Source organism: Nerophis lumbriciformis, linkage group LG21 (genome assembly GCF_033978685.3).
Source record: "Nerophis lumbriciformis linkage group LG21, RoL_Nlum_v2.1, whole genome shotgun sequence".
NCBI classification, from domain to species: Eukaryota; Metazoa; Chordata; class Actinopteri; order Syngnathiformes; family Syngnathidae; genus Nerophis; species Nerophis lumbriciformis.
Window position 1 is genome coordinate 36,622,839 of NC_084568.2, and position 17,162 is coordinate 36,640,000.

At 37.1% G+C, this 17,162-nt stretch overlaps 1 protein-coding gene across 2 annotated transcripts in view; it reads left to right on the top strand.

The window, feature by feature from the left end:
• Nucleotides 1–17,162, top strand: part of LOC133620832 (sodium-dependent neutral amino acid transporter B(0)AT1-like) — a 31,966-nt gene that overhangs the window by 1,711 nt on the left and 13,093 nt on the right. For both annotated transcript variants that reach the window (XR_012051054.1, XM_061982424.2), the window contains exons 2-6: nucleotides 5,050–5,265; nucleotides 11,833–11,973; nucleotides 12,052–12,189; nucleotides 13,598–13,779; nucleotides 13,844–13,954. Coding sequence is in view for 1 of the 2 variants with exons in the window: in XM_061982424.2 (XP_061838408.1) it covers nucleotides 5,067–5,265; nucleotides 11,833–11,973; nucleotides 12,052–12,189; nucleotides 13,598–13,779; nucleotides 13,844–13,954 (771 nt within the window). In the remaining variant the exon portion in view is untranslated. The remainder of the gene's footprint in view (nucleotides 1–5,049; nucleotides 5,266–11,832; nucleotides 11,974–12,051; nucleotides 12,190–13,597; nucleotides 13,780–13,843; nucleotides 13,955–17,162) is intronic.

Sequence of the window (17,162 nt, forward strand, 5' to 3'; positions counted from 1 at the left end):
CGTTCTGTACAAAAAGTGCACTTTAATCTAGTGTTGTTTTGATATGTCATCTTAGTGACATCATGCACAAAAGTGCACTAATAGCATGTTTTAAAATGTCTCTGACAATCTTGCACTTTCTGTTTTGAAATGACATGAATGTTTGTGCCACTGCTTAATAACTCTTTAATAAATACACTTTTACTTGTGATTTCCGTCTCTGCATGAAAGTTTAAAAGTAGCATATATTAATGCAGTATGAACAATAATGTTTTAATGTAGACACATATAATCATCATAGTACTGTGAATATATGCATCAAGTGTTCATTCAAGGTAGGGCTGGGCGATATGGCCCTTTATTAATAAGTGGATATTTTTAGGACGTGTCACGATACACCATACAGGTAAAAGCCAGTAAATTAGAATATTTTGAAAAACTTGATTTATTTCAGTAATTGCATTCAAAAGGTGTAACTTGTACATTATATTTATTCATTGCACACAGACTGATGCATTCAAATGTTTATTTCATTTAATTTTGATGATTTGAAGTGGCAACAAATGAAAATCCAAAATTCCGTGTGTCACAAAATTAGAATATTACTTAAGGCTAATACAAAAAAGGGATTTTTAGAAATGTTGGCCAACTGAAAAGTATGAAAATGAAAAATATGAGCATGTACAATACTCAATACTTGGTTGGAGCTCCTTTTGCCTCAATTACTGCGTTAATGCGGCATGGCATGGAGTCGATGAGTTTCTGGCACTGCTCAGGTGTTATGAGAGCCCAGGTTGCTCTGATAGTGGCCTTCAACTCTTCTGCGTTTTTGGGTCTGGCATTCTGCATCTTCCTTTTCACAATACCCCACAGATTTTCTATGGGGCTAAGGTCAGGGGAGTTGGCGGGCCAATTTAGAACAGAAATACCATGGTCCGTAAACCAGGCACGGGTAGATTTTGCGCTGTGTGCAGGCGCCAAGTCCTGTTGGAACTTGAAATCTCCATCTCCATAGAGCAGGTCAGCAGCAGGAAGCATGAAGTGCTCTAAAACTTGCTGGTAGACGGCTGCGTTGACCCTGGATCTCAGGAAACAGAGTGGACCGACACCAGCAGATGACATGGCACCCCAAACCATCACCCAACCATGCAAATTTTGCATTTCCTTTGGAAGTCGAGGTCCCAGAGTCTGGAGGAAGACAGGAGAGGCACAGGATCCACGTTGCCTGAAGTCTAGTGTAAAGTTTCCACCATCAGTGATGGTTTGGGGTGCCATGTCATCTGCTGGTGTCGGTCCACTCTGTTTCCTGAGATCCAGGGTCAACGCAGCCGTCTACCAGCAAGTTTTAGAGCACTTCATGCTTCCTGCTGCTGACCTGCTCTATGGAGATGGAGATTTCAAGTTCCAACAGGACTTGGCGCCTGCACACAGCGCAAAATCTACCCGTGCCTGGTTTACGGACCATGGTATTTCTGTTCTAAATTGGCCCGCCAACTCCCCTGACCTTAGCCCCATAGAATATCTGTGGGGTATTGTGAAAAGGAAGATGCAGAATGCCAGACCCAAAAACGCAGAAGAGTTGAAGGCCACTATCAGAGCAACCTGGGCTCTCATAACACCTGAGCAGTGCCAGAAACTCATCGACTCCATGCCACGCCGCATTAACGCAGTAATTGAGGCAAAAGGAGCTCCAACCAAGTATTGAGTATTGTACATGCTCATATTTTTCATTTTCATACTTTTCAGTTGGCCAATATTTCTAAAAATCTCTTTTTTGTATTAGCCTTAAGTAATATTCTAATTTTGTGACACACGGAATTTTGGATTTTCATTTGTTGCCACTTCAAATCATCAAAATTAAATGAAATAAACATTTGAATACATCAGTCTGTGTGCAATGAATAAATATAATGTACAAGTTACACCTTTTGAATGCAATTACTGAAATAAATCAAGTTTTTCAAAATATTCTAATTTACTGGCTTTTACCTGTATATATGTGGATATTTGGCCTTAGCCTTGAATGAACACTTGATGCATATAATGACAGCAGTATGATGATTCTATGTGTCTACATTAAAACATTCATCTTCATACTGCATTAATATATGCTACTTTTAAACTTTCATGCAGAGAGGGAAATCACAAGTAAAAGTGTATTTATTGAACAGTTATTAAGCAGTGGCACAAACATTCATGTCATTTCAAAACAGAACGTGCAAGATTGTCAGAGACATTTTAAAACAAGCTATGAGTGCACTTTTGTGCATGATGTCACTAAGATGACATATCAAAACAACACTCAATTAAAGTGCACTTTTTGTACAGAACGCCACTACAATAGTTTAAAACAAACAAAGTGCACTTTTGTGCATGATGTCACACAAGATATTTCAATAAGTGTCAAATAAAAATTAGCTGCATAATAGGAAATCAAATAGTGTATGTCCTTCACTATGTGGTAGGTTCCTGCGGACGTTATCTCCTTCTGTAGTTGACTATTTGTTTCATACGGTGTTGATGTGGAAATGGTTGCTTGGGCATTTTGTTGGTGTGGCACTGAACGGAGATTGGCACGGCGCGGGCTCGAACCCTCTTTTCTCCGGCAGCTGGGCCTGCCAGGACACGCCCCTGCTCGCGCTGGCTGCATCAGCAATCTGCACACCTGGGACTGATGAGGACGAGCGGTATAAGGACCAGTGGACTCAAGGATCCTTGCCAGAACTTAATCCTGTTATGTTGTAAGCATCCCGTGTCTGGCTTCGCTTCGCATTCTTGATCTCTCCCTGTGACTTCCTTGATCCCGCGTCACATGCCCTTTTGTGTTTCCCGCAGTGCTTCCCGTGTCCTCCATCATCGAGCCTCGACTCTCCCTGGACTTTGAAATTTGCCTGAAATGTAAAAAAAAATCCATATTTATATAAACTATAAATATTTTTTATTTTTTTTGTCTAACAAAAATATTTAAAGTGCTTACATTTGCCAGAAAAATAAATACATCCTTATTAAAATAAACTAGAACTATTTTAATATAGATCAACTTACAACAAATAATAATTTCATTAACATTGTTTTTATTAGTCTAACAAAAAAAGATTTAAAGTGCATATACTGTATTTGCCTGAAATTAAAAAGAAAATCCTTATTAAAATAAACTATAAATACTTTAATATAGATCAACTTACAACAAATAATCATTTTATTAACATTGTTTTTTTTAGTCTGTAACTAAAAAGATTTAAAGGGCATAAGTTTGCCTGAAATAAAATAAAAATCCTTATTAAAATAAACTATAAATACTTTAATTCAGATCAACTAACAACAAATAATAATTTTATGAACATTGTTTTTTTTACTCGAACAAAAAAAAGATTTAAAGTGCATAAATTTGCCTGCAATTAAAAAGAAAATCCTTATTAAAATAAACTATAAATACTTTAATATAGATCTACTAACAACAAATCATTTTATTAACATTGTTTTTTTAGTCTGTAACAAAAAGATTTAAAGTGCATACATTTGCCTGCAATTTAAAAAAAACCCTCATTAAAATAACTATAAATATTGTGTTTTTGCACATTTTCCTTGAATAAAAAATAATCTTTAATAAAATATACTATAAATATTTTAATATAGATCAACTTACAACAAATAATAATTGTATTAACATTGTTGTTTTAGTCTGTAACAAAAATAGTTGAAGTGCATAAATTGGCTTGAAATGTAAAAAAAAAAATCCTTATTAAAATAAACTATAAATATTTTGTTTTTTTAGTCTGTAACAAAACAGATTTAAAGTGCATACATGTTTCTGGGGGAAAAAATCCTTATTAAAACAACTATAAATACTTAGTTTTTTTTAGTCTGTAACAAAAAATATTTAAAGTGCATACATTTGCCTGAAATAAAAAGTAATCTTTATTAAAATAAACTATAAATATTTTAATATAGATCTACTTACAACAAAGAAAACTTTTATTAACTTTTTTTTTAGTCTGTAACAAAAACATTTAAAGTGCATAAATTTGCCTGAAATGTAAAAAAAAAAAAAAAAAGTCCTTATTAAAATAAACTGTAAATATTTTTTTTCCATCTGTAACAAAAAAGATTTAAAGTGCATATATTTGCTTGAAATAAAAAAAACCTTATTAAAATAAACTATACATATTTTAATATTGATCAACTTACAACAAAGAATAATATTATTAACATTGTTTTTTTTTGTTTGTAACAAAAAGATTTAAACTGCAAAAATTTGCCTGAAATGTAAAAAAAAATCCTTATTAAAATAAACTATACATATTTTAATATAGATCAACTTACAACAAATAATCATTTTATTAACATAGTTTTTTTAGTCTGTAACAAAAACATTTAAACTGGATAAATTTGCCTGAAATAAAATCAAAAAATCCTTATTAAAATAAACTGAATATTTTTGGACGAACTTGAAACATGCAATACTAAAAAAACAAAATGAAAGGAATTGAGACTGAAACTTAACGCCTCTATGGCTCTTTCAGTTTACGAACCTTTAGATTGTGCCAAATATTCCTGTTTGTGCAAACCATGTCTTGGCGCACAAACGCTTTATTCATTCATTCACTCATTTTGCATGCCGCTTATACCCATCATTCAACTTACTGTAACATGGGCCTAACCTATGTTGTTGTGGTCTTTATTATTGATGTTGCGGGCCAGATCTGGCCCCTGGGCCTTGAGTTTGACACCTGTGGGCTAGACTATATTTATTGTTATGCTGCCTACCAGGTACATAAATAAGGGGAATACACACCAGAAATGTTGACATGAAGACGTCTTCTGGATGGAAGATTTTCAGCAAACAAGAAGAGCCCAGTGGCCTCAATTCAAGCTTTTTAAATACAATGCAACATTGTCTAGAGGTCATTGATTATTTATAAGTACCGGTAAAGTATAATTTCAGGTAAAAGTGCAGAGTACTTGAGCTAATCATCTGGCAACACAGATAAAGTGCTTTGGACAATGCTGATTGGTCCGTAGTTGTTATTTCAACATGCAACTCTCTGCTTGGACCACTCCTCTGCCCAGGTCTTCATGCGGACGCTATGAGACTGGTTTTTCCTAACCCGGGACTTGATCTGAGGATCCCCAACCACGAGGACCTGGACAGGCTGGAGAAAGAGGAGGCAGGGGACAGACCCAAGTGGGACAACAAAGTTCAGTACATCCTGACTTGTGTGGGCTTCTGTATTGGACTGGGGAACGTTTGGAGGTTTCCTTACTTGTGCCAAAGTCATGGAGGAGGTGAGTTGGGAATCATTTTCATAATAATCGTAAGAACAAGAACTGCTGGGTGAGGTGAATGAAGTCAAAAAGTAATACGGAACATTTTCTGTGTCCTCCAAGATGCAATACATGACTCGTTAAGATTAAAGCCGGGTGTTGTTAATCATTATGAAGGAAACTGGACTGTAAAGAAGGTCAGGTTTTACGACTGACAGGTCAGACTTCTACTGGAAAAATTCAAGTGTTTCCGTTTTGCGTCTTACAGTAATGCGCTGTAAAAACAACCAACTGCACAATAATGATGATATATTGTGTGTTTTCTTCAAATAATGTTTTTAAACTTTTAAATAATTTTACTTGTATTTCAATTTGATATATTATTTAATGCCCACAACCATAAACTTCAAACACTACTAAGTGGTGGTAATAATAACCATTATTAAATTATTTCAATTACATCATCAGTAATACTACTAGTATTGATAAGAATAATCAATACATTATAGATATTAGATTATTAGTTGTTACATTATAAAATAAGAATGCATATTTTGTGGGGGGTTTTAAAAATATATATTTTTATTTAGTTATTATACATTGTATCAATTGTTTTATTGTAATCATTACATTATATAGTAAGAACAAATATTGTGTGGTTTCTTGAAAAAATCTATTGGTATTTTTATTTTTTGATTGAATTTAGTTTTATATTAAATTGAGTTATTTACTACCCAGAACTGTAACCCTCCAAACACTGAAGATAATAATTACTAACTTATTGATATTACATCTTTAGTAATACTGCGACTTCAATTAATAATAGCAATAATACTATACAATAATGATAAATATTACTGTGTTAATTGTTACATTATATAATAGGAATGCATATTTTGTGGTTTCTTAAAACATTTTAAACGTTTTTATTTAGTTGTATTTTAATTTGAATTATTTAATGCCAAGAACCGTTTGCTTCCAAACACTGTAGATAATAATAATACTAATTATTAAAATTAACTCAGTAATTAATAGTAAGATAATTATAAATATTACTGTATTCATTGTTATATAAAATACAGACCATTACTGACCATTAAATTATATAATAACATTTAATATTTTGTAGTTTATTCAGAAATGTATTCTTTTTTTATTTATTTAATTTTTGCTAAACACTGTAGAGAGTAGATGGTAATAACAACTATTATTATTAGATTATTCAAAGAAATTATTAGTAATACTACTTTAAATACTAACAATAATATTAATATTAGATTATGATAAAGATTACTGTAAGGATTGTTATATAAAATACAGACCATAGCTGACCATTACATTGTATAATAAAATCAAATATTTTGTAGTTTCTTAAAAAATGTATTCTTTTTTTTGTTTTTGTTTTTTGTTTTATTTTAATTATATTTGTATCACTTTAGAGTGTAAATGGTAATTATATTTACTTTAACTAGCAATAGTAATAGAAATATGATGGATATTGCTTTACTAAACGTTATCTCACAAAACAACACATATTTTGTGGTTTCTAAAATAACATTGTTAATTTTATGTATTATTTAATTTGGTGTTATTTTAATTTTATTTATTTATTGCCCACAATCATAACTCTCCAAACACAACATTTGGTAATAATAATTACACAATTGTTCAAATTGAATCATTAGTAATATTACTACTTCGACTTCTAATATTAATATGAATAATAATAGATAATGAAAAATGCTATTGTATCATTCGTTTTATTATAATCGTTACATTATATCGTAAGAATAAATATTGTGTGGTTTCTTAAAAAAATCTATTGTTATTTTTATTTTTCGATGTGATTTAGTTTTATATTAATTTGATTTATTTAATGCCCAGAACTATAACCCTCCAAACACTGATTGTAGATGATAATAATAACAATAATAATAATTGCTGTTAGATTATTCAAATTAAATCATTAGTATAAGACTACAACTTCAACTACTAATAGAAATAATGATGAATATTACTTTGTTAATCGTTATATTATATTTTATCAATAAATATATATATATATTTTTAAATATAGTTTTTTGTTTTTTTAATTGAGTTTTATTTAAATTATGTTTATTTAATGCACATACCGTAACCATAAACCACCAACAACAAAAGATTGTAATAATAATAATTACTAACTTATTGAAATTAAATCTTTAGTAATACTACTACTTCAATTAATAATAGCAATAATACTAAACGATGATGATAAATATTACTGTATTAATTGTTACATTACATAAAAAGAATACATATTTTGTGTCTTTTGAAAAAAATATTTTAATTTTAGATTTACTTTAGTTTCATTTAAATTATATTTATTTAATGGCCCAAACTATAACCCTTCGAACAATGTAGATGGTAATAATAATAATGACTTGATCATTCAAATTAAATCGTTAGTAAAACTACTGTATTTTCCGGACTATAGAGTGTGGTATATAAACCGTACCCACTACATTATAGGGAAAACAAATATTTTTCCACATATTATCCGCACTGAACTGTAAGCCGGAGTTATATAAGTTGCAAAATGAGTTATCTACACAGAAATATGTTTATTTACATACCTTAATTGTTTACGAACGGTGTCGGTAACGCGGCAGTAAAACGACTGATCAAACAAAACAGAAGTCATGTTCAGCTTCAGAGTAAATAAACTCCACTGTGACATTGTGGTAAATAGACTGAGGAAATTGTGAAACTGAAACAATACAAAAATAATGCCATTGTAAGTTAATAATACTAAATCAGACACTAAACGTGTTACCACCTTAGGTAATGCTAATGACGCTAGCATCACTAGATTATGATAGCAAGTACAAATATGTATGAAAACACTCCTACAGACATCATACATGGGACGGTTTCGTAAGTACAAACAGTTGTAGTTATATTGTAAAACTTACAAACGTTGCTTTGTGTGATGAGTAAAGAATCCATACAGTACTCTGGTTGGAAAAATTAAGCACTAGTGGAAGGACACTGCAGCACCTGCAGTGAGCGAACTCATCCAAAAGATAGTGCCACAGTACAAACAATAAAACACCTTCTCAGCATATTTGTTTTTTATTTTTTTAACTTTTTTTTATGGCCTCAGCAAAGAAAAATATTGTCCATAAATTAGCTTCACCGTCTTATAAGCCGCAGGATTCAAAGTGTAGGAAAAAAGTAGCGTCTTATCGTGCAGAATTTACGGTACTACTATAATGTTTTAGTGGTATTAATACGCCAACATTTTACTGCTGGAATAACAGTGGTACTTTTTTGTACCATTTACAAAAAAATTACCACCGATTTTACGGTTAAAAAACTGCAAATTTAGTCGCCAGAATTGTACAGTAAAATTTTAATTCACAGTATTTCGCTGTAAAACATGGACAAAATTGTTTTTTATCACAAAAGGGTTTTTTTGTACAGTGAATTTTTCACGTTAAAATTTTGCAAACTGAATTTTTAAACACACACATTTTGCCCACAAATTTTTATTGAAATGATATCCATCCATCCATCCATCCATCCATCCATCTTCTTCCGCTTATCCGAGGTGGGGTCGCGGGGGCAGCAGCCTAAGCAGGGAAGCCCAGACTTTCCTCTCCCCAGCCACTTGGTCCAGCTCCTCCCGGGGGATCCTGAGACGTTCCCAGGCCAGCCGGGAGACATAGTCTTCCCAACGTGTCCTGGGTCTTCCCCGTGGCCTCCTACCGGTTGGACGTGCCCTAAACACCTCCCGAGGGAGGCGTTCGGGTGGCATCCTGACCAGATGCCCGAACCACCTCATCTGGCTCCTCTCGATGTGGAGGAGCAGTGGCTTTACTTTGAGCTCCCCCCGGATGGCAGAGCTTCTCACCCTATCTCTAAGGGAGAGCCCCGCCACCCGGCGAAGGAAACTCATTTCGGCCGCCCGTACCCGTGATCTTGTCCTTTCGGTCATAACCCAAAGCTCATGACCATAGGTAAGGATGGGAACGTAGATCGACCGGTAAATTGAGAGCTTTGCCTTTCAGCTCAGCGCCTTTTTCACCACAACGGATCGATACAGCGTCCGCATTACTGAAGATGCCGCACCGATCCGCCTGTCGAATCATATCGTCAACGTAAAAAAATAAAAAATCTAAACACAAAATATTTATTTACAGCGGGGGTGTCAAACTTGTTTTCATGGAGGGCTACATTGCAGTCATAGCCGTCCTCAGAGGGCCGCTTGTAACAGTGAATGTGAGAATATAAAAGTATAATCGCCTAATTATACTATTGCATTTGGTTATTTAATTTGTGTACGTACAAATTACCGCCCCGTTGCACTCACCCCCATCATAATGAAGTGCTTGGAGAGGCTGGTAAAGGAATATATTGTCTCCAGACTTCCCCCCACATTCGACCCATACCAGTTTGCTTATCGCCCTAACCAATCCACAGAGGACACCATCTCCTCTGCACTCCACCTGAGCTTAGAACATCTGGAAGGAAAGGACACACACGTGCGGATGTTGTTCAGCTCAGCATTCAACATCATCATCCCGCAGCACTTGGTGAGCAAACTGGCCCCCCTTGGATTCAGTACCCCCCTATGCAACTGGCTGCTTGACTTCCTCACAGACAGACCCCAATCTGTGAGAGTAGGCAACAACACCTCCAGTGCCATCTCCCTGAGCACCGGCTCCCCCCAGGGCTGCGTCCTAAGTCCACTGCTGTTCACCTTGATGACTCATGACTGCTGCGCCAGGTCCACTACTAACCACATTGTGAAGTATGCGGACGACACGACAGTCGTGGGCCTCATCCGTGACAACAACGACATGGACTACAGGGAGGAGGTGAAACATCTGGTTGACTGGTGCAGAACCAACAACCTGGTCCTGAATGTCAACAAGACCAAGGAGATCATCGTTGACTTCAGGAAGCACCAGTCCAGCCACGCTCCACTCTTCATCGACGGCACAGCGGTGGAGATAGTAAGCAGCACCAAGTTCCTGGGGGTGCAGATAACTGACAATATAACCTGGTCCCTACACACCGGAGCTCTTGTAAAAAGAGCTCAGCAGCGCATGCACTTTTTGCGTGGGATGAAAAGAGCACAGCTCCCTCCCCCCATTCTCAGCACATTCTACAGAGGCACTATAGAGACCACCTGCATCTCTGTCTGGACTGGAGCCTGCAATTCCTCAGACTGGAAGTCTCTCCAGAGAGTGGTGAGGACGGCGAAAAAGATCATCAGGACTCCTCTTCCTCCTATCCAGGAGATGGCAAAAAGCCGCTGCCTGACCAGAGCTCAGAAAATCTGCAAAGACTCCTCCCACCTCCACCAAGGACTGTTTTCACTGCTGGACTCTAGAAAGAGATTCCGCAGCCTCCGAAGCAGAACCTCCAGGTTCTGTAACAGCTTCTTCCCTCAGGCCGTAAGACTCTTGAACGCATCATAATTATCCCCTCAACTCCCCCCAAAATGGATTAACTCGCTGGAATAAAAAAGACAATATAACATACATCCATAAACGTGAAAAAGGGCAATATATTTCTGTACAGTAAGCTATTTATTTGTATATGCACCTTATTGCTTTTTTATCCTGCACTACCATGAGCTTATGTAACGAAATTCCGTTCTTATCTGTACTGTAAAGTTCACATTTGAATGACAAAAAAAAGGAAGTTTGAGTCTAATTAATGAATAACTTGCTTTGAAATTGTAAGTCAAGGTGACAAGCAGATATTTAAGCATGTATTGTTATTTTCACAAACTATCATATGCTATAAATTAATAAGGGGTGCTAAAAAATGTTTTTTATCACATTCGAATCCTGATTTTTTTAGTAATTTTAAAAAATCGAGGTGTTTTTATTATTATACCAAATAATACATTGCAAAAATCATTTTGAATCAAGAACCGTGTTGAATCGAGTATCGATTATGAATTATATCCTCACCCCAAGAATCGTAATCGAATTAGACTTAGAGACTTAAACTTAGAGACTTAGACTTCCTTTTATTGTTAAAATTTGAACTTTGCAGTACAGATAAGAACAACATTTTGTTGCATTAGCTCATGGTAGTGCAGGATAAAAGAGCAATAAGGTGGCGAAGTGACCAAAGATTCACACCAATAACAAGTGAATATTTGTATATATATATATATATATATATATATATATATATATATATATATATATATATATATATATATATATCAAAGCTTAAAACATATGAAATTTCATGTATTACATACAATTTTTTCTGTCAGAATGGAAACAATGAAAACATTTAGTAAGAAAGATGAAGTATCCACATTATTCCCAAGCTTTCGCGGGCCACATTAAATGACGTGTTGGGCCAGGTCTGGCCCCCGGCCTTGAGTTTGACCCGTCTGACTTACATTGTCAAAAGAAAAAACCTGCTTTTGTAACAAAGACACAAATTAACCTCCATATAAAAAAAACCTGTAAATTGTACAGTCAAATTCTGACGACAGACTGGCATTTTTTTTTACCATAAATTCTGCAGATTTTGTTTCCCCAGTGTATTTTTAAAAAAAGAATCCTTTTCCAGGTGCGTTTTTGATCCCGTACCTGATCCTGCTGGTGTTAGAAGGACTGCCTCTGCTGTTGCTGGAGTTCGCCCTTGGCCAGCGTCTGCGGAAAGGCAGCGTGGGTGTGTGGCGAGCCATCAGTCCTTACCTGACTGGTCTCGGTGTGTTCAGCACGACATGAGTATTAATAATAAAAACAATGGTCAGTAAAGAAGTCACGCTGTTACTGCTGTTTTCAGGAATAGCCTCCATGCTGGTGTCCTTTTTTGTGGCCCTGTACTACAACACCTTGATAGCGTGGATCCTGTGGTACCTCTTCAACTCCTTCCAAAGCCCCCTGCCGTGGACTCAGTGTCCTCTCGCTGATAATGGAACAGGTATTTCAGGAAGGGACCACCGCCGAAAATGACCACCTGGGTGTTTATGGATGCTTTATGTCAGACCTGGGCAAATTAAGCTTTTCAATCTGGCCCGCCGGACATCCCAAATCATTTTTTTTTAGATCTTTAAGATGGAAAGTGTAGCTGCCATTATGATGTGCAGTGATGTTTTCTAATGACCGTGAGTCTTGAACTATACAAAGTATTTCCATTGTTAGAATCTGTGCTTTTGCATGATATACTAGTTACTATGGTAATGTAATTAGTTACTATGTGTTATGGTGTACAGAGGGAGGAAGACTGCACAGATAGCAGGGACGTCGTTTTAGCCCTATATTTATTAGATATTACAATAGAAAATGAAGTGTGTAACTAATCTAAAATATGTGTGGTGTCTAACTATGTGTAGAGATTAACTGTTACCCGGCGTGTTGAGCGAGGTGCGGAAGTCCACGAGGGGCAAGGCAGGCTCAAAAGGTCCAGAGACAGGCGTGAGGTCAAGGGCAGGAGAGAGGCGTCAAAGGTCCGTGTCCGGGCGGGAGGTCGAGATCCAAGAGGCAGCCAGGAAACCAGAGGGAATACGGGAAGACTAGACACACACCTCGTGACGCGGGAACGGAGGAATGCTGCTGGAAGGCGACAAGGGGACACGAGATAAATGAACACTCAGGTGTAGAAACACAGAGAGAGAGTGCATAGAGCTAGATGAGTCGGCTTACTGTACTGAACAGGAAACTACGTTCTGGCCCGGAATGCAGGTCTGCACTGGCTTAAGAAGCCCATGGAGCTCATCAGCGACAGGTGTGCAGCCGGAGTGGCGCGCGCAGGTCACCTAATTAGTTACTATGGTGATCTAATTAGTTACTATGGTAATCTAAGTCACAGCAGCTCAGGTGAGGCACCAAGCAGTGTGGGTGGGGAGTGTGTCCACAGAGTGTTTCCAGAGCGGCCAGCCTGAAATGTGGGTGTCAGGGACAGACGCGAAAGGAGATTTTTACAACAAAGTTCTAAAGCTTAGCGATATATCAGATTGTAGGTGGGTTTATTTTACCCTTCGCATTCATATTTTGTTGTGTTTGTTGCGTTTTGTTTGATTGTAAAATATGTGGATGGAGAGGGGGTGTGACGTTCATATGTTGTCAATATTCAGTGTTTTATCGGTCATAGTTAATATTGTAAATCCCACATTCTTAATTTTCATGTACATGCTGGGTGTCTCATTCATTAAAAAAATCTAAATTTCCTTTCCGTTTTTTTAAGGCGGTCTGTCATAATGTTTTTAGCATTCAATCAGACATTATTGTGAGGTTTTGTATTAGTGTTGCTAAAAATAGATATACCGGCCCCCAGACACATTTTTTTCTCTAAATTTAAATAATTACAGAGGTCTGGTTTATGTCCTTAGGTTACATAGCCGAGTGTCAACAGAGCTCCCCGGTGGATTATTTCTTCTACCGAGTCACCCTGGACAGCTCCACCTCCATATCGGACTCTGGTGGTCTCCACTGGCCCATAGTGGTCTGTCTCCTGGCCGCGTGGACTGTGGTCTGCATCTGCTGCATCCGAGGGATCGGCAGCTCAGGCAAGGTGTGTTGCCGCTGACGCTCACGTGTCTTCAGGCCAAAGATGACGCTTGCTGTTGTTGTCTTAGGTCGTGTACGTCACCGCCATCCTGCCCTACGTCGTGTTGTTCATCTTCCTCATCCGGGGACTCACGCTTAAAGGCGCACTCGTCGGTTTGCAGTACCTCTTTACTCCAAAGGTGGGAAACGCAACAAACGTTCACTTTTGGGGGGCTATTTTGGGGTATTTAGGGGATGTGTAAGTTACTCTGGTGCAGGGGTGTCAAACTCATTTTAGATCTGGGGCCACATTGAAAAAAAATCTACTCGCAAGTGAGCCGGACTGGTAAAATCCCGGCACGATAACTTAAAAATAAAGACAACTTCAGATTGTTGTCTTTGTTTAAAAATAGAACAAGCAGATTCTGAAAATGTACAAATCATAATGTTGTTGGGTTGTTTTAAACTTACATGTTGCGGTTAGTAGTATTCTATATTTATTTGTCGTTATTTATACTTTCTGAATAACTTATGTGATAATGTTCATCAGTCAACTCATTGGTGTTAATTTTCAATCCATCAAGATAAAAAAATGATATCAAAATGAAATTACAGTATGTTATTTAAGTAGTTTGATCATTTGCCTCGACTAATGTACTAATATAATGTGGTTTATTATGTACATATGTAACATCATCTACAAACCCCATTTCCATATGAGTTGGGAAATTGTGTTAGATGTAAATATAAACGGAATACAATGATTTGCAAATCATTTTCAACCCATATTCAGTTGAACGCACTACAAAGACAAGATATACAGGTAAAAGCCAGTAAATTAGAATATTTTGAAAAACTTGATTTATTTCAGTAATTGCATTCAAAAGGTGTAACTTGTACATTATATTTATTCATTGCACACAGACTGATGCATTCAAATGTTTATTTCATTTAATTTTGATGATTTGAAGTGGCAACAAATGAAAATCCAAAATTCCGTGTGTCACAAAATTAGAATATTACTTAAGGCTAATACAAAAAAGGGATTTTTAGAAATGTTGGCCAACTGAAAAGTATGAAAATGAAAAATATGAGCATGTACAATACTCAATACTTGGTTGGAGCTCCTTTTGCCTCAATTACTGCGTTAATGCGGCGTGGCATGGAGTCGATGAGTTTCTGGCACTGCTCAGGTGTTATGAGAGCCCAGGTTGCTCTGATAGTGGCCTTCAACTCTTCTGCGTTTTTGGGTCTGGCATTCTGCATCTTCCTTTTCACAATACCCCACAGATTTTCTATGGGGCTAAGGTCAGGGGAGTTGGCGGGCCAATTTAGAACAGAAATACCATGGTCCGTAAACCAGGCACGGGTAGATTTTGCGCTGTGTGCAGGCGCCAAGTCCTGTTGGAACTTGAAATCTCCATCTCCAGAGAGCAGGTCAGCAGCAGGAAGCATGAAGTGCTCTAAAACTTGCTGGTAGACGGCTGCGTTGACCCTGGATCTCAGGAAACAGAGTGGACCGACACCAGCAGATGACATGGCACCCCAAACCATCACTGATGGTGGAAACTTTACACTAGACTTCAGGCAACGTGGATCCTGTGCCTCTCCTGTCTTCCTCCAGACTCTGGGACCTCGATTTCCAAAGGAAATGCAAAATTTGCTTTCGTCAGAAAACATGACTTTGGACCACTCAGCAGCAGTCCAGCTGGTGTCGGTCAGGCCAGTCTAGTACCCGCACTCTTTTACTATGAAGCCACGTTGATGTAACACGTGGCTTGGCATTGTCTTGCTGAAATAAGCAGGGGCGTCCATGGTAACGTTGCTTGGATGGCAACATATGTTGCTCCAAAACCTGTATGTACCTTTCAGCATTAATGGCGCCTTCACAGATGTGTAAGTTACCCATGTCTTGGGCACTAATACACCCCCATACCATCACACATGCTGGCTTTTCAACTTTGCGCCTATAACAATCTGGATGGTTCTTTTCCTCTTTGGTCCGAAGGACACGACGTCCACAGTTTCCAAAAACAATTTGAAATGTGGACTCGTCAGACCACAGAACACTTTTCCACTTTGTATCAGTCCATCTTAGATGAGCTCAGGCCCAGCGAAGCCGACGGCGTTTCTGGGTGTTGTTGATAAACGGTTTTCGCCTTGCATAGGAGAGTTTTAACTTGCACTTACAGATGTAGCAACCAACTATAGTTACTGACAGTGGTTTTCTGAAGTGTTCCTGAGCCCATGTGGTGATATCCTTTACACACTGATGTCGCTTGTTGATGCAGTACAGCCTGAGGGATCGAAGGTCACGGACTTAGCTGCTTACGTGCAGTGATTTCTCCAGATTCTCTGAACCCTTTGATGATATTACGGACCGTAGATGGTGAAATCCCTAAATTCCTTGCAATAGCTGGTTGAGAAAGGTTTTTCTTAAAACTGTTCAACAATTTGCTCACGCATTTGTTGACAAAGTGGTGACCCTCGCCCCATCCTTGTTTGTGAATGACTGAGCATTTCATGGAATCTACTTTTATACCCAATCATGGCACCCACCTGTTCCCAATTTGCCTGCACACCTGTGGGATGTTCCAAATAAGTGTTTGATGAGCGTTCCTCAACTTTATCAGTATTTATTGCCACTTTTCCCAACTTTTTTGTCACGTGTTGCTGGCATCAAATTCTAAAGTTAATGATTATTTGCAAAAAAAAAAAAAGTTTATCAGTTTGAACATCAAATATGTTGTCTTTGTAGCATATTCAACTGAATATGGGTTGAAAATGATTTGCAAATCATTTTATTCCGTTTATATTTACATCTAACACAATTTCCCAACTCATGGAAACGGGGTTTGTACATCTATTGGACAAATTAAGAACAGCTGTTTCTTTCATTCAAAAATGTGTTTATATTGAGAAAACTCATTCAGTGGGCCGGATTAAACCTGTTCACGGTCATGATCCAGCCCTGGGGCCATATGTTTGACACCGCTGCTTTAGTGTCAATGTGGCACTTTAATGTATTAGGGCAGGGATGTCAAAGTGGTTTTCATTGAGGGCCACATGGCAGTTATGGCTGCCACTAGAGGGCCGCTTGTAACAGTGAATAATGTATTTGATTTCATTATTAATTATATAAAGTAGACTGTCAATTTTACAGTAAAAACTTTACATTTACAACATTTTCCTGTCAAATATAGTGTTTTTTTTTGTTTTTTTTTAACGTTTTACGGTAAATGGAAAAACAGTACCACTGTTTTTTGGGGGGGGTTACGGAAAAATCTGGCGGCTTATTTGCCAAAATGTTTGTGTTAAATGTACATTGGTTTTTACAACATTATATTGTGAATGGAAAAACAGTACAAGTTCTTTTTTTATTCTGGCAACTTAGCTGCCAGTTTTTCT